The following is a 27,947-nucleotide window of genomic DNA, read 5'->3' on the forward strand; positions in this document are numbered from 1 at the left end:
ATAAGAGGAAATTGTTTCACTAGATCCAACCCAAAGTTATTTACTTTGCCTCAAGTTTCTTGCATGCAACCCAATCATAATCCAGGTGCCAAATGACTGCATAATTTTCAAACACAACAAGGTGTTACCTGAATATCTTCATGAGTCAGCCAAGAGGTGTTTGGTACAATTCCTTCAGGGAGAACACACGTATCCTCTCCTGTTTCCACATTGAAGTAATAATCATACATGCCTTGTATCGAAGATTTGATCCATGGACCTTCATCAGCATCTGAAAGTGTTAAAAGGAATCACTATTATTCTTTCCAGCTTGCCCAAAGAGTACGAATGTGCTTCTACCATTCTTTTTATCCTCCTTCACCATTCCAGGTGTCCATTTGTATTAAAAAATATGCACGCTAAATACAAATGCAACAGCCACTTTGGGGATTCAAGATTCATGTACCCTCCATACTATATGGTGTTTATGGGACCTAGTGTAGACCAGAAACACACACTGATTTGTTAAGCACTACTAAGCAACTCCAAAGAGTGAATTAGAAAAGCTCTCAAGAAGAATATCAACAGTTATTAGTCATTTATTTTGATAATATATACCCTGCCTTCTGATCAACTTATCTTCCAATGCAGCTTATCATGACAAAGAGAGCAATCCTGAGTGGATCTACTGAGAAGTAACACCCATTTTATTCAACTGAGCTTACTTCACAAGAAGTATTTTTAGGATTGTAGCCAAAGACTCTACAATTCTTGTAGATTAACACAATATGGGAAATATGGATCCCTATGAAATGTGGCTCTGGGCCTGTATCTTAGTAGTAAAGATATGGCTTCCCCCAGTTCTCTTGCAGTTCCTGCTGCTGTCATTCTGGGTCTGCACTGAATTGGGGGTGGGGGATTGGGGAGATCTTAAGGAATCCAAGCAACATGGGTTGTAACTATATATCAGTGAGCTGTATTGTAGGAGCCAGTACTCCCTGAAAGGGCTTAGGCAGGCATCAAGAAAGAGGCAAATTCTTCCCTAGCCTATCATGTTTTGATTGTTTATCCTTCATACTTAACATTTATGCTAGGAGCAAAAGGCTACTGATTTTTCTCTGCTATGCCTTTAATTTCCTTGGGTCTTTTCCAATTTCTCCTTCCATTTCTCTTCATTTGATCTACTTCCCTTACAGGATTCTTAGTGCATATAAACAGCCCAAATATAGATGTGACTTTAAATTTAAGCCTTCAGTACACCTTTACCCAGCAAGCTAGCAGAGGCCTGCCAAAGAGAGAGAGAGGGAGAGAGAGAGATCATTCCTTTGCACCATCACAAACACCAAAGGAAGGGAGAACAAGAGCCTTCCAGCAAGAGACAATGCTGCAAGATGCACAAATTCTCCCTTTTACCCCCAGTATCAAACACAAATTTGCAAAGGGAGGGTAGAAAAGGTAGAGATCTATATAATCTCCTGGGGCAGAACAGGAGCAGAATTTTGCCTCGCAGCTGCTGTTTCCATCTCCACACCTCATATACAATTTGAGATACATGGTCTTAAAGTAATGTTGGTAGAACCCTGAAACCACTGAGTACTAGTGAAATATTGCATTACTGCTCTGTACATCTTGCTCCAGATGTTTCACAGGAAACAAAATGCTAGTCAGTATGAGAAACAGGATGCTCCACTTGATGAATCATTGGTTTAACCCAATAATATAGTTCCTATATTTTTAAACAGTCAGACCTGTTTCTCTGTCATGGGCATTGTAGTTATAAAACACTCACACGCAAACCCCTCCGACATTTAACTAGAGGGGTGAATCCATGAAGGAACAGACACAGTAGTGGGACTCTGGAATGCAAGAATCCTCCAGATGCAGCTTTTCAGAGAAAAGTTAAATGAGAACAGCTACTGAGACAGCCACAACTTACATGGAAGACAGTCACAAATCAGGGCAGAGATCTAACTCTTGAAAGCAGAAAGGCTCTTCTTCATTTCTCCCAAGCTGTGCCTGTTTAAAACTACCAATCTATTCCCCCCCTCCCCCAGCCACAAGAGTATCAGCTGAAATATCTGAACAGTTACTATCAGCATCAATGGCATTTCTTTCAAGAGCTCACCCCCATGCCATATTTATACATGCTCGAAAAAACTTATCAACAACTCACTAGAGATGTTACTTAAGTGTACAAAGTAGACATTTAAATCCATTCACTCAACTGTGCGTAGTGGGCAAGATTAAGATATTACCTGCAGATATTAGGTTCTTGGCTTCCAATAGACTATTGTAGTAGGTTTCAGCACACTCTGGGACAGCTTTTAAATTAAAGTTAGGTGATTGTAATATGGATACAATCTGTGCAGAATCTCCATTTTCCAAACACTGGTTTATCATTGTAGTGCCAATGGCCCCTAAAAATGACAGAATTGCATTGAACATTAGTAAATGTGCATTTCAAGTGATGTGTCACTGATGGATGCAGTCCTATCTATAGGCAAATTGTTCCTAAGCATCAAGTATCTTAAATAGAATTCCATCACTCAGTATTCCTTCTTCCTTCCCTTGCTTGGGTCCAATCCATATTGCCACATTCTCCTGAAGCAGGGCTGTCAGACAGGTGGGAGGGAACCCAGCCTTGCTTGGATTAGAGAGAGACAATAGTTTTTTCCAGAGCAGAAAGTGGTTCGAATTACAAACGATCTCCTGCTCTGCCTTGAATGAGTGAAAGCGGATCCAACTGAAATATGTGCAGGAGCTCCCCTACCCGTAAGATTTCCTTGCTGATTTGAGGGAGTTTTAAAAAACATTTTAATATAAATATTTAAGTCAGGAAATATTTGAAAGTTTCATATCCATTATGTTCATCTCAGTTCTCCTGCCTCATCTTTCCATCCCTTCATAACAATGTCACTACAATTTACTTAAAGACCTGGTTTTTCTCAGTTCAAATACCGCCATTGAACTGTTGAAGTCTGGGCTCAAATGGCAGTTTTTAAGAGAGGGTAGAAAGTAAACAGAAAGAGCTATCACTTCCTGTAGTGTATGCAGATGTTTCTTCTGTCCCACTGTCTCTTCCGATAAAACAGGGCTGTCTATTTTGGAAACAATACAAGACCTGTTCAATTCCATAAAGCTTCAGCAGTTCATATATTATTTTTCCAATAACCTTCTTTCTTTTGTTCAAAACATGATTAAGTTTTTATACATATTGTACAGATTTTATATCATTAGCCCCTTGGAACATATGATGACAGACAGTACAAATGTTTACATTAAAAAAAGTTGCTTTGCTCAGATTCTCTTATATACATGCCTGCTTGTCATGTTTCTTGTCATATTTCCCCTGCAACAAGATGACGTTAGAGTTCCCAAAAGCAAGCGAGGAAAAGTTTCTTAAATTTGGATTCTGCCATAAAGACAAAAGCACACCCTAGCAAACTCAATTTGTAGTCTACACAATTAGGTCCACCATATGCTACAGAACTCTAGGACTATAGCTACTCTAGATGAATGACTGCATAACTGAACGATCCTTCACTGGGGTTTCCCTGAAAAACTCATTCTGTGGAAAGCTAACTTGCAAGAGAGAAGGGTTCTTTCCTTCTCATTGTACTAGTTTTCTGTATGAAGGATTTTTTTTAAAAAAAGAGGAGCAACTATGCAATGCTACAGCTCTACTCTGAAGTGGTATGGTCCATGGAGAGCTTTACCACATGCTTTAATACTTTACAGCTTCTTGCTTCATCAAGAGACAATATAAACAAGGTACAGTGACAACCAGTTCAGCAGCATGACACCCACATATTTATAGCTAGTAGATATAATAAGAGGGGGACCTGCAAGGACTTGGGGGGCATTTCATTTCCTCCTCCTCCAACATGTCCTCTTTCCATTCCATACTGCCCATAGCCTCTCCCCTTTTCTTGCTTCCTTCTCTCCTTCCCACCCACATTTGTCTGCCCCTCATCTTTACCTTTACCCCTGCCCATCCAGCAGCCTCTCCCCTATGGCCCAGTTACATAGTACCAGCTAAGCCATGGTGGGAAACCTGCAAAGACTTACTTCATTTTCCCTGTACTCCCTTCCCCATACTATTTCCTCTTTCCCTCCTGGCTCCTTCCTCCGTATGATCCTTCTCTCTTCAAACCCACTAACTTTTTATCTGCCCCTATCTTCATCTATATCTATTCATTTACTTCCTTTATATACTGCCTTTCTCCACAGTGGAGGCCAAAAGCAGCTTACGTTATTCTCCTTCCCTCCATTTTATCTTCACAACCACCCTGACAGTAGGGTTGTCAGGTCCAGGTTGGGAAATTCCTGGAGATTTGGGGGGTAGAGCCTGGAGTGGGTGGGGTTTGGGAGATGAGGGGCTTCAGTAGGATATAATGCCATAGAAATCACCCTTCAGAGCAGCCATTTTCTCCAGGGGAACTAGTCTCTGTTGCCTGGAGATCAGTTGTAATTGTGGGAGATCTCCAGCCACCACTTGGAGGTTGGCAAGCCTACGTGAGAGGTAGGTTAGGCTGAGAATATGCAACTGGCCCAAGGTTATTCAGTGAGGTTCCACAGTAGAGTGGAGATTCATAACATAAGAACATAAGAACATAAGCAAAGCCATGTTGGATCAGGCCAGTGGCCCATCCAGTCCAACATTCTGTCACACACAGTGGCTAGAAATCCAGTGCCATCTAAAGGACTGTCAGTGAGGCCAGGACACCAGAAGCCCTCCCACTGCCTTCCTTCCAGCACCAAGACAACAGAGCACCACCTCCCCACAAAGAGAATACCATCTATCTCCTGTGGCTAATAGCCACTGATAGCCACTGATGGAGCCACTGATTCAAACCTCAGTCTCCCAAATTGTATCTGAATCTCTAACCACTACATTATATTAGCTTTTGTGGGGATGGGGGACCACTGTTGAACAGTAGCAAACAGCCAGGCCTGGGTGAGTCATGCAGTATCAAGATGCCTGATGGCTGCTTCTGGGCCTGGTCCCAATGAATCCTCCTTGAAAGACCCAAGCAACCCTGGAAAGCACCCTGTCCCCTCTCCCTGATTTTTATCGGCAGAAACCAAGCCTAGAATAGTGGCTAAACTGTTATGGTTGCCCATAAAGAGCAACTGTGTGCATCTAGTTAAAGCTACAGCACTCCTTTTACCATTTCAGTATATTTTGACCCACCCCCAATGTATTTTTGTTTAAATTTTTCACATGTGTAGAAAGACCTGGTAACTGATATTGCAATATTTTGTAGAGAATGAGATTATTCCATCTAATGTATACCCTCAGGACTGGATTTTTATTTGAGGGTATGACATTAATTGTTTCTCTGATGGGGTTAAGAACTGGTTCAACACCCCTAATATTTGGAGCATGGTATTTTCTTCCCTTTTATTACAGTGGTGTTGTCAATCTTTTCCTTTGCCGGTTTTCTTTGATGTCATATGTTCTGTATGTTATATTTTTTAAAATAAAATTTAAAATTAAAAATGTGTGTAGAAAGATCAGTCTTATCCAATTCAATCTCTGGATTTAAATATCCACGCATGGCTATTAGTATATAAAATATTCCACATGCTCATTAAGAATTTTTTTTTTTAATGTCAGGACTATCAATGGACAATCCAAGTATACGGAAGCTTAGTTAAAGGCATTTTTGTAAGACTGTTTTAGGTTTGGCCTTATGTTAGTTATTAAAAGGAATGTACACTTCATAATGCAGTTGCCTAAGTATGCATTTCTCTTTAAGTGGGGGCAAAGTATCCAGCTAACAAGTATAAATACTTAGTTTCAAAGTTCATGTTTTCCGAAAGTGAACAGCAGGTCAAGCTGTGGCCTTTGACAATGAAGCGATATAAACTGCTGAACAAAATATAGTTGTAAAGCTATGCATGATGCCCATCAAAGCCTGAAATACTACAAACACATCTATCAACTCAAGTTGGCTATTACATACCAGTATAGCTTGGCTCTATTTCATTTCGTGTATTGTTCAGTATTAATCCCAATTGTCAGGTTCAGTGGGTATATGAGCTGTACTGTCTCCATTTTCTAATGCTTCTAGTGTTTAAGTGCTTTCCCCACAGGTGCACAAGTTCCCAAGCAGACTTCTCACCGAACGAGACTGTTTTGTCTAACAACGTTCCATCCCAGATTGGCCTTGACAGAGTCCAGCTTCCCAAGACTGAAAGATGTTGTTTTGAGAACTGTGGGGGGAGGCTGGCTCAGCTGGGAACTGTTACTTTGTACCTCATGCTTTGCTCTTCATTGGTAACAATGCTCTTGTACCATCCTGGATCTCTTATTCAGGACAGTGGACTATAATGGGTCATTTCTACAGTAAAGTTTCCTTATTCAAACAATGGACTCTTGTTTGCTTGTAGAGGAGAACCTGTAGGAAGGATATTATTTAGCCACAGTCTGACATTTTGTTACCAATCATGTCTCAGTCGGGCCCAGCGGAATCCAAAGCAGTCCCAGACAGGGATCCTTTGTTTGATCCGTATGCGTCTCCTGACAATCCACAAGTGCAACCCCAAGAACTTCAAACACCTGCGCCAGCAGGGAACGGAGCTTCAACTACTACCCCGCCTCTCATCGATCTCGGCAGTGGGGAGGAAAAGCCGACGGCCTCCAAGCCGACGGCCACCACCATCCCCTTGTTCTCGTTACCTACACCTTCGGAGTGGGGACCCAGACCCCAAGAAACGAGAGAGCGCAGGACCAGTGGGGTGCACCAGCAATTACCCATGGACGGGCGTCGAAGCCTAGAGACAGTCCCTGAATTGGACAGTAGCCAACCATGGCTGTTTTGGAATAGGACGACCGAGCAAACAGAATGGGACACGTCCCGCCGCGGCATCCTAAGTTGGGATTATTCGGAACTCACTCCGTGGTCGGAGCAACCAGAGGTTTCCGAACAAAGTTGGGTGCAGATGCAAAATCGCACCCTTGCTGTGGATTCCGGCATTTCGGCAGTTACGGGACTAGCCAAGGGAATTCTAGCAGCGAGATCGCAAGGCGATCAGGGAGACCCTCCACCTTGGGGGCCAGTTTCCCCGGTGGTAGCAGTCGCAGGGGGCTCCACGACGGACCAACCGGGTCCCAGTAGAATTCAATTGCTGGAAGCTAGGTTGGTCGATATGGAAGAAAGCCTAGCTCATGCCATACATCTACTCTCATTGATGGTGGCGGGAGAGAGACCATCACCAGAAGAGATGGCTATACAAATAGCCACCCTACAAAGCGTAATTTCCAATCCGAGGGAACCTGCCCCGTTGCAGCCGCCGCCCTCGAATAACCCAGGGAAGGAAGATGAAGAGGGGTCCTGCACCACTAGCCATTGCCCTGACGAGCCTTCCGAATCGGAAGAAGAGGGGGAACCCTGCCCTGGAGAGACGGGAGAGACTCCAACGGAAACCCCTAGACCGGACGAGGTTCCGCATTCCGGGGATACTCCAGTGGAAGTTCCAGGAGGGAGTGGAGAGGAGCCAACCCGCCCGACAGAGTCGCCGGTGATACCCCCTCCAACTTCCCCGATAACGGTCCGGCCGGACCAGTTAGAAGAGCCTCCAGCTCCCCCAAGGGAGGGAACGCCACACCAAACTCCAGTAATCATCCCCATACAACAAATCCCAGGGGAGGATCAACCAGTGCAGGTCGTACCACGAGAACAACCTCCAGGTCCCAGATCGACGACGCCGGGAGGGGCAAGCCCGCGCGGCCCAGCACCCATCAGGCCTTCGCCGCAGCGGCCCCTCCCGCTTCGACCGCAGCTAATACCACTACAGCAGCCGGTAAGATTACCTCCAATGCAACCGGTATTACCACCTCCCGATCAACCAGTACGGCCTACGCCACTTCGACCCCACCGACCCGCACCGCAGCGACCAATCATGGCCCAACCTGTTCGGCCACCTCCAGCCCAACCGTTATGGCCAGCACAACCGGTGCTGCCGCTGCCAGCACAACCGGTGCTGCCGCCGCCAGCCCAACCGGTGATACCGCCGCCAGCACAACCGCTGCTGCCGCCGCCGGCCCAACCGATGCTGCCGCCACCAGCACAACCGGTGCCGCCGCCGCCGGCCCAACCGCTGCCAACACCGCCCGCTCAGCCGGTGATGCCACCACCAGCCCAACCGGTAAGGCCCCCTCCAATACACCCCGTCCCGTATCTACCACCGCAGCCGGGGGCCCCCGGGCAACCATTACTGCCGCAACAGCCATGGCCCCAACAGCCTCCTCCCGCGCCGCAGGCGCCACTAACTATTCCGATGGACTATTACCCCGCACCAGCCCCAAGGCAAGACCTTCCAATGGGCTGGGTGAAACTGGAAGCTACTTTTGACGGAGATCCCTCGAAACTGGGATTTTTCCTGGTACAAGTAGTACAGTTCTTCAACCGATGGGGACATCTTTTTGGGAGTGAGGCCAGCCAGATTGAACATCTCGGTTCACGATTACAAGGCAAAGCGGCAGACTGGTATGTAGGACTATACAATATTGGGGCCCCAGAACTCAATACCTTACAAGGGTTGGTGGATGCTATCCGGGCACAATACGAAGACCCCTTAGAAGAAACCAGAGCCCGAACAGAATTGCAAGCTATTAGGCAAGGCAGCATGTCGGCAAGAGACTATGTTACAAAATTCCGACAGCTAGCCGCTAAATGCCCTAGATGTGAAGAATCCACTAAAATAATTCTGTTCAAACAAGGGCTGAACCCGAGACTTCTGGATAGAGCCCTCATGCAAGATAATCCTCCTACTCTGTTGGGATGGATTCAACTCACATGTGAAGTTGAAAATCGCATATTGGAAGTCCGTTTAGTTGAACAACAACAACAAACGGGACAAAGACGCTCTGTAACTTTGCAGAAGGGAGGACGAGGTGCTGGATACGCTACCCGCGGAGCGAGGGATGCTAGATGGCAACAGGGTTTGTGTTTGCAATGCGGGCAAGCCGGCCACTTTGCGGCACAATGCCCATATCGGCCTGTGCAAAGACCTCCGCTCCAACTACGGCGTCCAACCCCTGCTCCATTCCCCACGTTGCAACGCCCAACACCAGCTCCCAGATCGGGTAGAGGCCGCGGCATCTCCCAGCGACCTGCCCCAGACAGGGGATTGGAGGCAGAAGAACTTATGGAATACGACCCCGCTACCCCAAATGTAGAGGGGAATCCAGAAAGCCCCCAGTCGGGAAACGAAATGGATCTGTCGTAAAAGGGCCCAAACGGCAGATCCACCCCCGACCCGTCCCAAGCAGGGACCGGCCGCATGGGTCCATATTATTCATGCCAGTGACTTTGCTAAACCCCGAAAGAAAGATGCACATCCGTGTACAAGCCCTCATTGACTCAGGCTGTTCAAGAGACATCATCGCCCCAGCCCTAGTCAATGGACTAGTATTGCCAATCCGAGAATTACAAAACCCAGTCATTTTCGAGCAAATGGATGGCACCAACATGAACCCCGTCACTACAGAAACAGTCCCAGTGGTGACGGGCATGGGACAACACTGGGAAAAAAGGTCGTTTATCATCAGTACAACAGCCAAATACCCGTTAATTCTGGGCAGCAAGTGGCTATGCGATCACAACCCCTACATAAATTGGGCAGAAGGAAGTATCACCTTCACCCACGCCAACTGTGAAAGCCATCGGTGGAACCAGAATTGGGGTAGTGATCCAACTCACACCGAAAAGGCTCTTCTCACCCAAGAAGAAATAAATCAAATACCCGAATACTACTGGTCCTATTTGAAGGCTTTCTCCGAGGAAGAAGCTGATACTCTACCCCCGCACAGACGAACTGATTGCACCGTCGAGCTCTTACCAGGAGCCTCACTACCCAAAGGCCGACTCTATCCTATGAGTCTCCATGAACGGGAAGAACTCCGTAAATTCATTGACACTAATCTTCAGAGAGGGTTCATCCGTCCAGCCAATAGTCCCCATGCAGCCCCGGTACTCTTTGTGAAGAAAAAAGACGGGGGACTCCGACTGTGCACGGACTTTAGGGGACTTAATGCTCTGTCGACCAACACAGCATGGGATGGATTCAACTCACATGTGAAGTTGAAAATCGCATATTGGAAGTCCGTTTAGTTGAACAACAACGCCTATCCCATCCCGCTCGTCCGAGACCTTCTCAACGTCGTGGTGCAAGGTAAGATCTTTACAAAATTAGATTTAAAAGATGCTTACTTCCACGTTCGTATCAAGGAGGGAGATGAGTGGAAAACCGCGTTTAATACACCCCTCGGACAATATGAATACTTAGTTATGCCTTTTGGATTGACGGGAGCCCCGTCTGTATTCATGTCCATGATAAATGAAGTACTACATGAATTTCTATATAAAGGAGTGGTGGTGTATCTTGATGATGTGTTAATCTACTCAGACTCAGAGGAGGACCACATTCAACTGGTTCAAAAGGTTCTGGCCACCCTAATGAGTAATAAGTTGCCCATCAAGCTATCTAAATGTGAATTCCATAAAACTGAACTCACTTACCTGGGTTACTGTATATCCCAACAGGGTTTAAAAATGGATCCAACCAAAATACAAGCGATCCAAGAATGGCAAACTCCCACTATCCGTAGAGAACTGCAGTCTTTCTTGGGATTTGCCAACTTTTACAGGGAATTCATTGCAAATTTCGCACAGATCACGCTTCCCCTAACAGAACTGTTAAAAACCAAAGATAAAGGGGACCAAGCGAAAAAACCCTCCTCCAAATTGCTGTGGACACCTGATTGCCAAACAGCCTTTGAATGCTTAAAAATGCAATTCGTAACAGAACCCATTCTCCGCCACCCCGATGAAAATTACCCCTTCATAGTGCAGGTCGACGCCAGCGATACTGCAATTGGAGGAGTGTTATTGCAGAAGGGGGAGGACGGGACGCTTTGACCTTGTGCATTCCTATCAAGAAAGTTTTCTGAGGCAGAAAGAAATTGGAATGTGTGGGAGAAGGAAGCCTTTGCAGTAAAAGCGGCCCTTACGAACTGGCGGCATTGGTTGGAGGGGGCACGCCACCCCTTCGAGGTTGGGACAGATCATAAAAACTTGGAGGCCCTCCGAATTTTTCTCCAAATTCAATTTCACTTTGAACTACCTCCCGGGCAAAACCAACTTTCTTGCAGACGCCCTATCGCGCATGCCCCAACATAGAAGTAAACGGGAGGAGACTATAGATACAGTCTTCTCACCTACGCAATTGGGAGGCGTGGTAACTACACGCAGCCGCGCAATCCAACCCCTTCAGCACGGCCAAGAATGGAAATCGAAACTTAAGGCTGAGGTGGAAAAGGAGGGGGATAAGATGCCCAAATCCAAGCTAAAACAATCCCCGCAGGGGGATTGGTTATCAGGGAATAGATTCTATGTACCCGACAGTCTACGAAAAGAGGTCTTACAGCGGTGTCATGATGCCCCCACCGCCGGACACCATGGGTACTTGAAAACGCTACATTTAATACAACGGCAGTTCTGGTGGCCGGGCATGCGCAAAGACATTTCCCAATACGTCGCCTCCTGCCCCATTTGCCTCAGCGCCAAAACCCGCAAGGGAAAACCTCCGGGTCTATTGCAACCCTTCGAAACGCCCAGCAAACCGTGGGAAACGATATCCATGGACTTCATCACTGATTTACCAATATCCAAGGGACATAACTGCATTTTAGTGGTAGTGGATCTGTTTTCCAAGCAAGCCCACTTCATTCCATGTACCACTATACCCACCGCTCGAAAACTGGCAGATCTATTTTTAAAACACGTTGTAAAATTACATTCTTTTCCGTCCAAGGTAATTTCGGATCGCGGCGGACAATTCGTTGCCAACTTCTGGCGGGAGCTTTTACAGATGTTAAATATTGAACAAGGAATCAGTTCAAGCCACCACCCACAAACCGACGGGCAGTCGGAAAAAACTAATAAGATCTTAGAGCAATTCCTTCGTTGCTACATCAACTTCCAACAAGATAATTGGGTAGATCTCCTCCCTCTAGCAGAGTTTTCGTACAACAACAGTGTACATGCCTCTACAGGAGAAGCCCCTTTCAAAGTTGTGTATGGGACCCACTTTAACCCTTTTCCGCTGGACGCTCCCCCTTCCTTTTCCCCGACTTCGCCAGAGGTGTCTTCATGGTGGGGGGAGGCAGCCCAACAATGGACTCTCATTAAAAAACACCTCGAGAAAGCCAAACAGGATTACAAAAAATACGCCGATCGCCACCGTGCGGCCGAATGGGATTTGCAACCTGGAGATCATGTTTATATATCCACCAAAAATCTAAAACTAGCACAAGTCAGCCGCAAACTAGCCTTAAAATTCCTCGGACCTTTTACAGTGCGCAAAGTGATCAACAAAGTGACTGTTGGTTGTTGGGGGTTTTCCGGGCTGTATTGCCGTGGTCTTGGCATTGTAGTTCCTGACGTTTCGCCAGCAGCTGTGGCTGGCATCTTCAGAGTGTAGCACCAAAAGTCTTTTGGTGCTACACTCTGAAGATGCCAGCCACAGCTGCTGGCGAAACGTCAGGAACTACAATGCCAAGACCACGGCAATACAGCCCGGAAAACCCCCAACAACCATCGTTCTCCGGCCGTGAAAGCCTTCGACAATACAAAGTGACTGTTGCTGTAAATTTACCCAAAAATCTGCGCCATGTACATGATACATTCCATGTCAGCCTGTTGAAGAAGGCTCCAACAGATGATAAATGGCACGTCAAAGCTCCACCCATTCCAACGTTGATAGATGATCAAATACACTATGAGGTACAACAAATTCTGGACTCTAAAATCAAACGCAATCAGTTGTTTTACCTCATCAGGTGGAAGGACTTTGACTCTGGGTTCGATGAGTGGGTGAATTCTGTACATGTTCATGCTCCTAGATTAACCAAAGCTTTTCATACTCGCTATCCATATAAACCTGGGGGGGATTTATTTTAAGGGGGGCAGAATGTCAGGTTCAGTGGGTATATGAGCTGTACTGTCTCCATTTTCTAATGCTTCTAGTGTTTAAGTGCTTTCCCCACAGGTGCACAAGTTCCCAAGCAGACTTCTCACCGAACGAGACTGTTTTGTCTAACAACGTTCCATCCCAGATTGGCCTTGACAGAGTCCAGCTTCCCAAGACTGAAAGATGTTGTTTTGAGAACTGTGGGGGGAGGCTGGCTCAGCTGGGAACTGTTACTTTGTACCTCATGCTTTGCTCTTCATTGGTAACAATGCTCTTGTACCATCCTGGATCTCTTATTCAGGACAGTGGACTATAATGGGTCATTTCTACAGTAAAGTTTCCTTATTCAAACAATGGACTCTTGTTTGCTTGTAGAGGAGAACCTGTAGGAAGGATATTATTTAGCCACAGTCTGACACCAATAACAACCTCAAAACTTTTTCAATATTTGAAAATTTGCCTTCACAATAACTCTGTGAAGTGGATTCAGATTTCCCCCCACTTTACAAGGCTATGACCCCATGGTCTAAGAAAAATCTCAAGAAGCCATACACAGCACCGGCGCATCCATCGAGGTGGTGCCAGCAGCCACCTCAAGCGCTGACTGGGGGCGGGGGGGCCCGCACAGCGGGGTTGGTGGTGGTAACGCTGGCGGCTGAACGGGAGGGCTGGGAAGCCACTCCTGTGCCCAGCCAGGAGCACATGTTGGCGGCAGCAGCGCAGGGCAACTGAGCAGACAGCCTCCCAGCCCTCCCACTCAGTTGCTCCGTGCTGCCGCCGCCACCACCACCACCAGCACACAGCTGTGAGCCAGCCAGGCACTCGAGTCTGGGCTCAGTGAGAGCGAGGACTCCTCCTCAGGAGGAGAGGGGCTTCGTGTAGCCAGCCAGGACTCCTCAGGAGGAGAGGAGCTCCATGTAGCCGGCCCTGACTCAGCAGAGGCTGGTAAGCAGGAGCCACAGCTGCTGGCTAATCAGAGCCTACAGCAAGCAGCTGCAGAGCCATCAGTACTCTCCAGCCCCAGCACCACAGGGGAAGCCCAGCCAGGGGCTTCCATCCCCCCAGGTTCGCCCACGCGTAAAGAATGCCGCAGACAAAGGCTGAGGCTGGAGCTGCAAGACAGACGGCGCAGTGCTCGCCTCCTGAACCAACGCCAGCTGCTGGAGAGCGATGATGAGTAGCAGTAGGACGGAGCCCCGACAGCTGGCTGTAATCCATGCCTGGCTATAAAAACTGAGCTGAGGGAACTGCCAGGCGTGGAAGTAATGTGTTGACTATCTGCAACCACGCTGTGTTTTGTGTACCTTGCTTGTGCCTGCTTCTGGACCTGACACTATTGGTAATCGACCTTGGACTGTACCTGACCTAGCTCTTGTACTCTGGACTCACTCCTGGCGTTAGCTTGTGCTCTGACCACTGCTTTGACTTGGCTCTTGATCCTGAAACTCCCCCTGGACTTGGTGTTGAGGTTTGGACTTGAACCACCCTGCTTGGGCTGGCCCAGCCTGTGACAGGTGCGGGGCAACTGATTAGGAGGGTGGGAGGCCACCCCTGTGCTGTCCCAGCTGTCTGCCTTGCCAATGGGGCGGTCGGCTCGCAGCAGCGCTGCGTGTGACATCATCATTCAGTTTGGGTGCACATGCGCACTTTGTGCGCACACCCCTCTACAAAAGTGGGTACATGCATATCACACACACACACACACACACACAGAGAGAGAGAGAGAGAGAGAGAGAGAGAGAGAGATCTAAGTGAAACTTCAATCAACTGTACCATCTTAGTTTTCATGTAAGGAAAAAAATCATTTGATTTTAAAAGTTACCCAAAACAATAAAAGTAGTTCAAAGGGTAGATCTGTTTTCCTTAGATGCAGAAACATTGAGTTGATGTTAGCAAGTCACAACAACCCAAACATTCCACAAACTGTAGAACAGAATTCACTCAACTGATTGGTGTATACTAAACTGAATACTCAAGGTAAAATAGGCAAGCTTTTCCAGTTACAACCCTCAAAAGAAAAAAAGGCCTTTATTTCACTTTCTTCTATTAGTATTTAAATTAAAACAATGTGTTGAATGTTCATGTATGACATTTACACAATTCAGAATTAGCATCTTCACTATCAGCCTATTCCACTGAAACAAATAAATATTTATAAGGACAGCATAACAGAAAGGTTATTTATTACTGACCTACCGTTTTAAAAGAATGCAGGTTTACCGTGATTACTCTGAGGTTACTAAAATGTGGAATGCTTCCAGCTAGTCAAGAAATTTGAAATGCAGCAAACAAGCTTGTGTTCACATGTGTGACACAAAAATTATTTCTCTTCTTAAACGGTAATTGCATTTTCTTACTGAACTACTGAAGTATGTTTGTATCACTTTAAAAATCCTGATTTAGCCTTCCATGATAGCAGAAGCAAATGCAACATGTCAGACTCTGACAAAGAATGGGAAGAGTTAGCTCTTTAAATACTGAGAGATGACACATGATGAGTTGGTGTGCAACAACTGGTTTTAATAGAAATTATGAAGTGAGCATCTACACAGTTTCTGATTTGGAGGAAAAAAACCCGTAAGAACGGCTTGTCCAAAATAACAGATTGTTCTATCTCTATGTCCTTCTGTGTCTATGTCCATTAATTCTGCACTTAGGATAGATCTGGGTATGGATATGTGAATTGTCACTGTTATATCTAGTGTGGTCCTAGGCTATAATTAAAACCTGCAGGAAAGTGAGGTAGGAATTAGGTGGAAAAATTTAGAAGTGACAGAATGGACTTCACCACAGCAAAGATAAGGATTCTTACATTTCTTGCTGTGCTGATTGTGTGTTTGCAGGGAGTTTAACATTAACATTGCAAAAATATAATCCTTCACATGCAGTCTGAAGTGGTGTAGTCTATTCTGTCACTTCTACTTTCTACCACTTTATTCCCATGCATGTGTGAACCACACCTAAGTAGAACAAAATCAGCAAGAGAACAGAATCAGCTAATAATCCATAAGCATCATTCTTTTATAAATTGTTTGATAAACATATAATTTCTTGCAAATGATATGAACAAAGTCATCTGTTTTCCTTCCCTAGCTGTCACCAGGAGTATGAAACATTAAGTCTAATCAATCAAGTACATGGAAATCTAATTTTATTACAGGACACAAGTTTCCACTTGACTTGTTCTTTCCATTACTTGGTTAATAAAATCTTTAGAGCCAGGAGGAAACATACCACACTGCAAGCAAAGTCTTTTCTTTTTGGCAGTGTATAGCTTAGTCTTTAAGTGCCATGCAAATCTTTGAGTGTATAAGCTCAGGCAAGGAGATAGCCCAAGTTACAAATAAAAAAGTCATAATCCTCCCTCCACAATTCATTCCAAAGTAGTCCTATTGAAGTCAACCACTGATTGTCATAGCAGTCCAAAGAACACTGCACAGGGTTATAATCTTAAGCAAACTATCTGAATTTTCAGTCACTGGCAATATTGTTCAGCACATCAACCTCACCACAGAGGTTCCCAGACCTAAATAAATTGGGGACCACCAACAAAAAATGGCTTTTTTCCAGTTCCCACATAGTAGTCCTGGTCTCTGGACCTGAAAGCACACCACTTTCCTTCCTTTAGTCCTTCTGTTGTATCATCAGTAGGAACTTCTCCAAATATGATGACTCATGCATAATGCCGATGTATGGGGTGTGTGTGTGGAATAAGTTTCCACATCGAAGTCACTGAGGACAAACTCATATGACTGTCCAAAGGAACAGCTATGAAATAACTTTATAAGCTTGCCTCTGCTGACAGCTACTAAATTCATGTACTAAAGCCATTCACACAGCAAGCCTATCCAATCACAGTTTTGTCCTTGTAAAGGAGCGCAGCATCTGTAGTGATGTGCGTATATTTAAAGGGGCATTAAGCATGGAACCAAAATACCAAGGGATGTTATACTCCTGCTAATACTGCCATTATAAGGGCTAACTCTTTTTAACACTGATAGGCTGTATCCACTACTGGATTTAGTTAATGGATATGGCAGAGAAAGTACTTCGAAGAGGGAGACTTGAAGTTCCTGGCCTCTAGCAAGGAAACTGCCTCTCCATCCTCTTTACCTTTCCTGTAAAGTGAACTGAGCAGTGGGCAGATGGAGGAAGAAGGTTCAGATGTGTTGGAGAGAGCAGTGCTGGAATATCTGGCCTGCTTGCATGGAAAAAGGGAGATCCCCGAGACTATGTCTCTCCATCTGCAGACAATTCCTTCTTCTGCAGGACAGTGGGGTGGGCAAACCCGACCACCAGCTTTTTGATAGAAGGGTGGTGGTGGGTTAGTCCCACATGGAGCTGGCTTTCAAGGATGCGAGGCGACCCATCACCATACCGGTCCTTCAGGGACTCCTGGGGCAACTCTCCAGCATCTGCCAGTTGCAGTTTGAGGCCACACTGTTCCGAGTGGCCTTCAGCCTGGCGTTTTATGGAGCCTTCTGGATGGGGGGCCTGCTGGTGACTTAGTCTGGGGACCAGTATGGCAGGGTACTGGCAGTGAGCGATGTGATAGTGGATTGGAAGGAGCTCCAGGCTCGGATTCAGCATTCAAAAAATGATCAGCTGGGGTGGGGAGCCACAGTTTTGCTGCACTGTGTGCCAAGGGGGCGTCCTGTCTGGCAAAAGAGTTACTGGCCTTCCTGGCTAGCTGCCCACGTATTCCAGACCCTTTGCTTGTGCACGTTGACAGAGTGTTTCTTGCCAGGTTCCAATTCATTTTCATGTTGAGGGCAGGGTAGGCTGCTGCTGGGTTCCCCGCCAGGGAGTGGGATTTGGATCCCACTCCTTCAAGATTGGAGCAGCCACTTGTGTGGTGGAAGCAGGGTTGCCTGCGTCGCACATACTATCCATCAGGCACTGGACCTCAAGAGCATACAAGGGATACATATGAAGCAGATACGGTGCTAACACTGTTCTAGCTCTAGTTGCAGGTGAGGTGGTCCCCAGCAGCAGGCTGGGTGGCAAGTGGATATGACGAGGGAGGTGGCAATACGTCAGGCAGATGAGGAATGGATCGTGTGCACAGGGGCTGGTGCCCTGGGTGGCCGTGGCTTGGGTGTTCAGAGTTGTTGTGCCGGTTGCCCTGTAGGAGGCTTGGAAGGAATTTTCCCCTACAGGCCAGATTGGCTGGCCCTGGGGTTTTTTTTGCCTTTCTCTGGGCGTCAGGGCTGGGGACTCCCTGAGGGGTGCTACAACTTAGCTGCAGCCATTGAAGCGTGGGTGGTAGTTGAGCCTTGGCAGCCCTCCTCTTGTGGCAGTTTTAGGCATTGGGCCAAATCCACTGGGCTGAGTGGTGCAGAATGGGCAGCTCACCTCGCCTCTTTTGGGGTCCCCTTAAGGGATCTGTGGAGAAGTCGAAGGGTATGTGCCTGAACAGGCTGTTGCAGGCTTCGCCCTGGGTGGCAGGGGGCATCTGGCCACGCTGAGATGGTTATACATCAGCTGCCAACCTGTGGTGCCCAGCAGGCATGCTGGCCATTCAGTGCAGTGGATCCATTTCCCTATACCTTGCCAATGCAGTGTAATCAATTCAATTGTGGCGCGCTACATCCAATCATCCTGCATGTTGTATATTCTTTGCTGGTGCACCAGCCTCACCATGGCTCATATGAATGCAAAAGAAGCTTGCTGACTTACTGGTGGCCAACATTGCAGCTGGGGGCTAGGCTGGGCAGAGGCATGCTGAGGACACAGTGGGAGGAATGCAGATGTGGGTGGGCATTGGCTAGGTGGCAGCGGAGGCAAGGGAAGTTTCTCCTGCTCACCCTCCCTGGGTGCCAGTGGCAAGGGGGGTGGCTAGCCACAACTGTAGGTGGTTTTAGGTATTGGTGTGGAATGGGCAGCTCAATCCACTTCTTTCAGGGTCCCCTTAAGGCATCTGGGACGAAGCTAAAGGGCACATGCCTGGGCGGGCTGTTGCAGGCTCCGCTCTCTCCAATGGCTGTAATCAATAAAGTTGTGGCCTATTACATCCAATTGTCAGGGCTTGCCGCCGTTGCTGCTGGGCGTGGCACTGGGCGGTCTGCTCCTGACGTCACAGGGGGGCCAGGGATTCTGCAGGACCCTGCTCTGTGGAAGGAGGGGCGGTATACCTCACCCAGACTCCCTCTCAGTCCACTCGCTGGCCTGCTCAACCTGGCCTGCTTACCCTCTGCGTCCTCCTTCATCTCCTCCCTCCAGAACTCTCCTCCAAACCTCCACCCTTGCATCTTACTGCTCTCACTCCACATCATCACTCCTCACTCACACCCACCACCCCAGGGCTCTTCCCAGCCAGCTTTTATAGGGCTTCCTTCTACTGCCCCACCCCTCTTCCAGCCTGGCCTTGGGCTGCACCAAGCAGTTGCAGCTGGGGTAGCTGATCTGGCCCCACTGACCAGCACCAGCTGTGCCTTGTTCTCTGGCTGCCCAGCCTCCCTGCCTTGGCTGATTGCTGAAGGCATGTCCAGCTGCAGTCCCCTGGCTAGCAGCCCAGCCTCCCTGGCAGAGCTGATGGCTGAAGGTGGGTCCAGCTGCGGCTCCTTGGCTGGTTGCCCAGGGCTTCCTGCAGAGTGCCTCCAATAGCCCCACCTGGAGTGGCTTGGCTTTTGGCAACTCCTGGGCCAGGCTACTATTTTCTAGCTGGGGCATGGCTTTGGGTTGTTGGGGCTGCTGCTGCTGCTTCTCCTCCTCAGGTAAGGTCTTTGGGTGGGTGACTGCTGGGCTCCCAATCCCTCTGCCCTTGCCCCCTTCCGCCTTGCCTAGCCCCCTTTCCCTCCCTAGGGGAGTGGGACTCGCTGGCCTCTCTCTGTCTCCCCCTGCCTCCTGAGGCCCTGGGCTTTTGCCCCTTGCCCCTGGCACCGGCAGGTTCTGGCTCCATTTGCCTGTGGGAGGGGTTGACCTGCTGTCCCCCAGCTGCCCCCTCTGCCTGCCAGTCAGACCGGTTGACCTGCTGTCAGCTGGCTGACCAGTTGACCTGCTGTCTGCTGGCTGCCCCCTCTGTTTGCCCGGCTGACCTGCTGTTCCCTCCTACCAAGTCTGGGGGCTGGGACCCAGACCCCGGACACCAATCACTTTGCTTGTTGTGTACTCTTTGCCGAGACACCAGCCTCACCATTGCCCCTAAGGATGCAACTGCCTCTCCATCCTCAACTTTTCCTGTAGAGTGAACTGAGCAGTAGGCCGGTGGAGGAAGAAGGTTCAGACATTTCAAGACTAAGATCCAACTTTTAAAAGTTTATTTTAAGCATTCACAGACATATAAATAAGAGAACTAAGGAAGAAAACTACAGAATTTAGAAAACAAAGTACAAGTACAATGTCTAGCTAATTCAAAATTTATAAGGATTATTTGGTCTTCCTTGTGAGGCAGAGAATGCATTCCCTTTAACTCACTAGTCCTCCTGATTTCAGAGTTTCCATGGGACCAATCAAAGGGGGATCATGCCACTATTCCCTCCAAAAGGGTCCAGACTATTTCCTCAGACTCATGTGGATTCTGCATGCTGCACTTTGGGGCTTTATGTAGAGCTAGGAGCAAAATGCTAAAGCCATGGCTGAACTGCCCAAGTTCCTTTGGGCATGTGCACCTGAGATGTAAGGGGGGAGGACAGGAAGCCTTCTAATCTTTGTTACAAGCAAAATTAAGAGGTTCAAATGAGTGCTTACGTTTTGAGGCATCTTCCAAGTTTCTGTTGGCATCATCAATTCCTTTTTGTATTTCATCAAGCCACAGGAGTGATGAATCATCATGAGATTCCTAATTGAGGAGACAAAGAAATGCAGCTCAGAATTAGAAGTTTCCTGATGTCTGATCTTCTGTTGATTATAAACATGCACTTCTGTTGATAAAAACTTTTTTGCAATCCTTAATGTACCTCCAGTAATATCAGGCTAATCTAAACTTCTACCAGCTCGTTATCTCCACAGTGGTGAAGAGAGTTTAAATGGCTGTGTGGAAGTTTTATGCCTAAATTTAGTCATTTCTTACAGTGTTGGACTTCACCCTTTCAATTCTATTACTTTATTTGAAAAGAAAGACACATCCATCTTTTTTGCTATGCTAAAGAGTTTTATTTGACATCTGAGATATTTTATTGAGGAAAAGAGAAAAATATTGCAACAAACGACAATATGCACAGGAAGATGAGTCAACGTCACGGAAGAAATGTAGCCTGACAAGTTCACAATTTCTCCAACAGAAGGAAACGTGAATGAGGACAAATAAAAAGCCACGTCATCCAAAGAGGGTGGGCAGGCAGCGCACTAGGTCAGACTTTAAAATACAGTTGGATGGTTTTCATATTGGGAAGCGGTAACATTTTTGTTAGACTATCTTGTCTATTTTCACAAGAATTTGGCCTGTATGCTAATAATCACAATTGTCTAACTGCTGCTGCCACCTCAGCTCCTTCCCAGCCACTGGGAGTTGGAGTTTGCCAAGGAATTCACATCGATAACACTAGGGCTTTTTTTCTGGGAAGAGGTGGTGGAACTCAGTGGTGGAACTCAGGACCGCACAATGACATCACTTTGGGTCAGCTGGAACAAAGCGGGGAGTTTTTTAAAGTTTAAACTGCCCTCGGCGGAAATGGTCACAGCTGGCGCAGAGGGCAATCTAAACTCCCCTCTGTCTGGAGATCAGGGGGCGGGGCCACCAGCCACATGACTATTTTCAAGAGGTACCGGAACTCCATTCCTCCGCATTCCCGCTGAAAAAAAGCCCTGGATAACACCATAAAAACCTGTCCAACTTGCAGAGTTGGAGGCACACATAGAGATTGCTAGTATTTACTACATATGATTATTACAAGCCAGGGCGGTGGCAGCGAGGTGCAGCAACCTCACCTTCTGCCGGCCCAAGGGACCCCCCCTTACGCTGTTGCCACTGCTCCAAGCCCCCTTACGCTGTTTCACCACTGGCTCGCAAAGCTTCCAGCAGCTGGGACTGTAGGGAGCGTTCTGCTGGCAGCAGTGGTGAAGCTTCCTGGGTCGCTCCGTGCCTTGCCCGCCCCATGCCTGCTTAGCTCCTGCACCTCACTCGCCCTGTGCCTGTCCAGCCTTTGTGGGCCCTGCCTGCCACTGCCTCATCGTCCCTGCACCTGCTTCACCCCTGCCGCAGCCCACCCAGCCTTTGTGGGCCCTGCCTGCCACCGCCTCATTGTCCCTGTGCCTGCTTTGCCCCTGCCACAGCCCACCCAGCCTTTGTGGGCCCTGCCTGCTGCTGCCTCATTGTCTGGAGGAAGCCTCTGTGGCTCCCCTCCTGCCCTGTCTAGGTCTGGAGAGCTGTGCGGGATCCAGCAGGAGGAGGGCTCTCATAGGCCAGTCAGAGGAAGAAAACAGTTGAGCCAGAAAGGGTGTACTGCTGCTGGCAAAGCACTCCCTACAGTCCTGGCTGCCAGTAGCTTTGCCAGTCAGCGGCAAAACAGTGTAAGGAGGCTTGGAGCAGCAGCAACTGCCAGGGGCTCCCTTGGGCCGGCAGAAGGTGAGTTCCCTGGCTTGTAATAATCGTATGTAGTAAATACTAGCAATCTCTATGCAGGCGCTGCAAGCTGGATGGGTTTTATGGTGTTATCGATGTGAATTCCTTGGCAAACTCCAGCCCCCAGTGGCTGGGAAGGAGCTAAGGTGGCAGCGGCAGTCAGACAAGCTGCCTGCACTTGCCATCAAAACCTTTGGGAAACTGACATGTGTCCTCCTCATGTCAGGAGTCACTTGTAGCTTGGCGCTCAGTGGAGAACTTCTTGCTTAGCAAGCATGCACCAAGGGATGGACAAAGTGACTTCCTGCTCAGTATCTTTAGGCTGCTACAATCAGAAGCAGAAAGAAGCCTTGGGAGACAAGGCTGTAGTAGAGTTTTACTGTTAGGTGTTTAGATTTCTACTATGTTTTCAGTTGCACTGGATTTCTTAGAAGACTCCTTTTCTAGTGCTGGGGCAAAGACCCCGTTTAATATAGGTACAACTACCATTTAATTTACCAGCATAAGGGACATAACATACATAGGTTTTTATTCTGCCAGAAATTCACCAACAGAAATTCTTGACGTTCACAGAAGGTGGCTTGTCCAGACTGTTCACCACGGCAGGCACCAACTATTAGGCCTGAAAACCGTATGTCCCTACTCTTCCCATTTCAGGGAAGAACTAAATATCATTCCAGCTTCAAAACCTCCACCTGTGCAGATATTATTCCAATTTTTCTATCTTTCTCTGATTTAGTGCCATTATAAGGAATTATAAGGTAAAATGCATGTATGACTTTCAAAATTCAGTATCTCAAAGAATAAGCTAGCAGTCATCATAAGTCCTGCTAGGAAATCTTTTTTAGAAAAGTTCACGTACATAAAATTGGCATAACCTCCCTGTGTTTATTTTTCTGATTTATTAATTGCAGAAGCACTACCAAGGAAGACCACATCAGACCAATTCTACGTGCTACAAGCCTATTTTTCAAATATCTTATATTCTTATCTTTCCTCCCAAAGTTATACAGAGCTTTGAATATAATTGTGTATTATCATAAATTTCAGTTATTTCATCTTGCTGAAGGACTCCCCTTACACACATCTATTATTACTTACATATTATTCAGCTAGGCATAAGGGCAGTAGCATCTAACCATAGCCTCAATCGTGAGATTTCCTAAACAACTGAATTCCCCCTGCCTCCCAATTTATGGCAGTTCAAGAGTTAATTTGTTCATGCAGAAAGGAAACTAATCTCTTGTGGGGCTGCTGAAGGCTTAAACAGTCATGCCTATTGCCACATATAGCTGTGTCACGCCCTTCTCTATACAAAAAAACTAGCTTGGTTTCTCAAGCTCAGTATACACAGAATGACTCTGGTATGCAGATCTGAAGCTCTGAGCACTACTTTGCTAAAGTTAGCTTTAAGACACCATTAGACAAGCGAAAATACACTTTTAAAAACTTTGAACTGCCACAATGAAAATTCTGCTCCTGTTAACTAGTGGACTGCTCTTCCTGTCCTCCAGTTTATGCCAGAAAGGTAAGATATTCATATACTGTGTCCTGTGTGTCTAAATACTTTTTAAAATAATTGGCAAAATTAACCTAATTAAAATTGTGTTCGTATCATCCATAATTGGTATGTATAGTTGGAAGGTACATGATGTGTAGCAACCCTGCCGTGCTAAGTAAGTAATAGTGTGGTCATTGCCTAGATAGGAGATCTCCTGAAAGCCCATACAGTTGGGACTGATAATGGAATAAACATGAGATATAAATAACATTAAATTCTTTAAGTTAATTATATCCTGAAGTATTAAACAACCTGAAAGTAAGCAAAATTCCATAACAATATTTTGACAGGCAAAAAAGCATATGATTTTCATTATCAACACATGCATCTTCATTAAATCATTTAGCAATGTCCCCTATAAAAATGAAGGGGGGGGGGATGGAGACTCAATATGCAAAAGTGAGGAAGTTGCAAAATATTGATTTAATGACACACTCATAACATAACATTTTTATTAGCAATTTCTACCTCTTAGGGGTCTATTAATGCCCAGGACAGGCCTGCAAACGTTAACCTCTTTATATACAGTGAAAAAGCACTTAGCACAAAAACAGTAGTAAAGTACTGAGGAAATACTTGTAGGTTCACTCACAGGAATGATATTCAGTATTACTTTTGTGTTAATACACAAGTAATTTAATCTCAATATGAGAATTTCAAGACGGGATAATTTCACTATTATGTGGTCATATAGATCCAGAGGAGTTAGCCATGTTAGTCTGTAGTAGCAAAAATAGAAAAGAGTCCAGTAGCACCTTTAAGACTAACCAACTTTACTGTAGCATAAGCTTTCGAGAATCACATGCATCTGAAGAAGAGAACTGTGATTCTCGAAAGCTTATGCTACAGTAAAGTTGGTTAGTCTTAAAGGTGCTAGTGGACTCTTTTCTATTTTTACTATTATGTGGTGTGGTGATCTGAGAGTTTAGCTGATGAGGAGGAGGCTTTGTCTGGTGATGCTACACTGACTTTCTGGTTCACTGGGCATATACAATTTTCTCTCTCTTTCGAGTGTTGATTAGAAACTCCAGCCTACCTGTCCAAATGAAAATGGGATCTGTTTTTTATGACTACCAGAGACAGCTCAGCAAAGCCTGTCTAGCCGCATCTTCCTCTGTCCTTAGAACAGAGCCTTTCGCTTTGAGGTGCCTCGGTGACTTTTAAAACACTTTTAGGCTACAAAATATTTGCATGCTGTTTTCATGCCATTGCCTTGATTTGATGGTTTATTTATTTTTCATAATTTCTTATACTGTTGTTTTTATTACCATAGTTTGTCCTGGTTTTACCTTGTGAACCACATTAAATAGGTCTCTGAAAGCATGACATATTTTCTAAGTAAACAAACAGTAAGTGAGGTTTCAGTCAGTTGGACTTTTGGGGACTGGGGAGTAGTAAGCTGCAGTACTGCAGCCCAAGCTTTGCTCATGACCTGAGTTCAATCCCTGCGGAAGCCGGGTTTGGGTAGCCGGCTCAAGGTTGATTCAGCCTTCCATCCTTCCGAAGTCAGTAAAATCAGAACCCAGTTTCCTGCGAGTAAAGTGTGGATGACTGGGGAAGGTAATGGCAAACCACCCCGTAAAAAGTCTGCCAAGAAAAAATTGTGATGTGACGTCCCCCCATGGGTCAGTAATGACTCGGTGCTTGCACCTTTATCTTTTTTTTTTAAGGGTAACAAGTCATGAGGTGCATGACAACCAACTTTATAAGGAAAATAACTTTTTCTCTTTAAAAATTAATGCACACAAGAGATTCCTTCACTTCTCAAGTACAGGAAACCTACATACGAGGGATTTTCTTGCAGAGGCAAAATCTGCTACAATATCATATTTGAAGAAATACTATTCATTGTTGTCTTCAAGCTTGCATTTCAGCCACTTTAATTGTTTTTGTTTAACTTTTAGAAATCAAGTGCAACAGCAGCAGTTTGGACTGTCAAGGCAATACATCTCATGTCATCAAGACTTTTCGAGGCACCCAACAAGGCAAGCATGAGGAAATCCCTCTTTCTGCCCTAGAAGGCCCGACAAAGACCAGCCACAACGAACAAAATGTGTATTCTGTGGCCTCGGCACTGAAAGTAAACAATACCACAATGGAGTATCTTACCAGCTCACTGAGCACAAAGCTGATACCAGCTGTATATTTAACTGTTGTTTTAATAGGGGTACCATCAAATGCCCTCACGCTATGGATGCTGTTTTTCAGAATGAGATCAGTTCGTACTGCTATATTCTACACAAACTTAGCTATTTCAGATTTTCTGTTCTGTGTTATGCTGCCATTCAAAATCGCTTATCACCTCAATGGAAATAACTGGATATTTGGAGAAGCAATGTGTCGAATTATGACTGTGGTCTTCTACGGTAACATGTATTGTTCCATTCTACTCCTCACCTGCATCAGCGTCAGCCGTTATGTAGCCATTGTTCATCCATTCACATACAGGACTTTGCCTAAGCAACATTTGACAACATTTGCCTGTGGGATGATATGGACAGTTGTTTTCTTATACCTATTGCCTCTGAGCTTAATGAAGCAAACTTATTATCTGGATCAACTAAATATTTTTACTTGCCACGATGTTCATAGTGACGGTGAAACTGCATCACCCTTCCAATTCTATTACTTCATCTCTCTGGCAATCTTTGGATTTGTGATTCCCCTCTGTATTATTATTTTCTGCTATGTTTCAATTATTCGAACACTCAAAGTTTACAAACAGAAGTGGCTCTGGTACATCAAAGTCAGTCTCCTCATCCTTAGTATTTTTGCTGTTTGTTACACGCCAAGTAATATCATACTGATTGCTCATCAAGTGAATTACTACCGCAGTGCTAGAGACAATTTGTATTTTTTTTACCTTATTGCTTTAAGCCTGAGCAGTCTGAACAGCTGCCTTGATCCATTTCTTTACTTCCTTACATCCAAAGTTAAAGGAAAGACTAGTGCTTATTTCACCATGGTTAAATAGCCCCGGAAGAATGAGAGTAATAGACTCAACAAAATTGTACATATATGTTTGTTCATGAAATATTATTTAAGAGTTGTATTTTTATAATGGCCAAACTTTAGCAATATACATGTATTATGGATACAAGTTATAATTTGTGTAGTCATCTAAAGAATACAGTTGACTAATTAGTGAGGCCTAATATTAAGTTATGGGGCTGCAAGTTAAACACACTTGTTTCTTGTGTTAAACATTTTTATATATCACTTTCCCAGGGAATAAAAAAAAATAAAAATAGACTTCTTAACAATGGTATCATTAAATTGTAAGTATATCCTCTTCAATAGCTTAAAAAAGCAGCTACCCTGAAGTTTCACTATTATGCAAGTAGATTTAAAATGGCAACAAAAGTTAATTGACAAGAATACTGTGAATTGTAAACTAGACAACTTATACTACTTTATTCCACTTCAATCTATATGATGTGCAACTGATGCTGCTGATCAGCAGATTTGTAAAGCTTATTTTCCATTTTTATGATCTATGGATCAATAAACTAACTCTGCTTTAAGCCAAACTAAAACTGTTCAAAAGCATGTTGTATATTCTTTGCTGGTGCACCAGCCTCAATTAAAATCCTTTACTGTTAATGGTTCTTATGTTTTTCATTTCAAAAAAAGTGGAACACAAATGCAGTACTTAATCACATATTGTGGCCTGTGACCTTGCTTATATGGAGTATTTCAGGAATAGATGCCATTCTTTGTGGACATTTCCTACATGACATTGCTACTATCTGTATTGCATGCATAGCTTAGGATAGTAACCATCAGATTCCATGAGAAATTTAAAATAACCAAGCACAATACTTATGTTATAGGGCTGCAAACACACCTGTTTCTTTTGTTAGCCTTTTTTATATATCACTTTCCTAAGGAATAAAATGTCCTGTAATTTTCCCTTGGTTGTGG

At 45.7% G+C, this 27,947-nt stretch overlaps 2 protein-coding genes across 2 annotated transcripts in view; one reads left to right on the forward strand and one right to left on the reverse strand.

Annotated features, from left to right (window-relative positions):
• IQGAP2 (IQ motif containing GTPase activating protein 2) overlaps positions 1 to 27,947 on the reverse strand; it is a 197,749-nt gene that overhangs the window by 43,110 nt on the left and 126,692 nt on the right. Inside the window, exons 14-16 of the mRNA XM_054986150.1 lie at positions 20,650 to 20,740; positions 2,235 to 2,396; positions 129 to 271 (exon numbers count right to left, since the gene is read on the reverse strand). Coding sequence (XP_054842125.1) covers positions 129 to 271; positions 2,235 to 2,396; positions 20,650 to 20,740 — 396 coding nt within the window. The remainder of the gene's footprint in view (positions 1 to 128; positions 272 to 2,234; positions 2,397 to 20,649; positions 20,741 to 27,947) is intronic.
• On the forward strand, positions 23,828 to 27,626 carry F2RL2 (coagulation factor II thrombin receptor like 2). The gene is made up of 2 exons (XM_054986151.1): positions 23,828 to 23,990; positions 25,928 to 27,626. Exons 1-2 carry the CDS (start codon positions 23,927 to 23,929, stop codon positions 26,995 to 26,997), a joined length of 1,134 nt encoding a protein of 377 aa, XP_054842126.1. The 5' UTR covers positions 23,828 to 23,926; the 3' UTR covers positions 26,998 to 27,626.

Source organism: Eublepharis macularius, chromosome 8 (assembly GCF_028583425.1).
Source record: "Eublepharis macularius isolate TG4126 chromosome 8, MPM_Emac_v1.0, whole genome shotgun sequence".
In the NCBI taxonomy this organism is placed as follows: domain Eukaryota; kingdom Metazoa; phylum Chordata; class Lepidosauria; order Squamata; family Eublepharidae; genus Eublepharis; species Eublepharis macularius.

Bases quoted from the DNA above. Each gene is read 5' to 3' on its own strand.
- F2RL2 (XM_054986151.1), top strand. From the start codon at position 23,927: ATGAAAATTCTGCTCCTGTTAACTAGTGGACTGCTCTTCCTGTCCTCC. The intron at 23,991-25,927 runs GTAAGATATTCA...TTTAACTTTTAG, and splicing joins CTCCAGTTTATGCCAGAAAG to AAATCAAGTGCAACAGCAGC.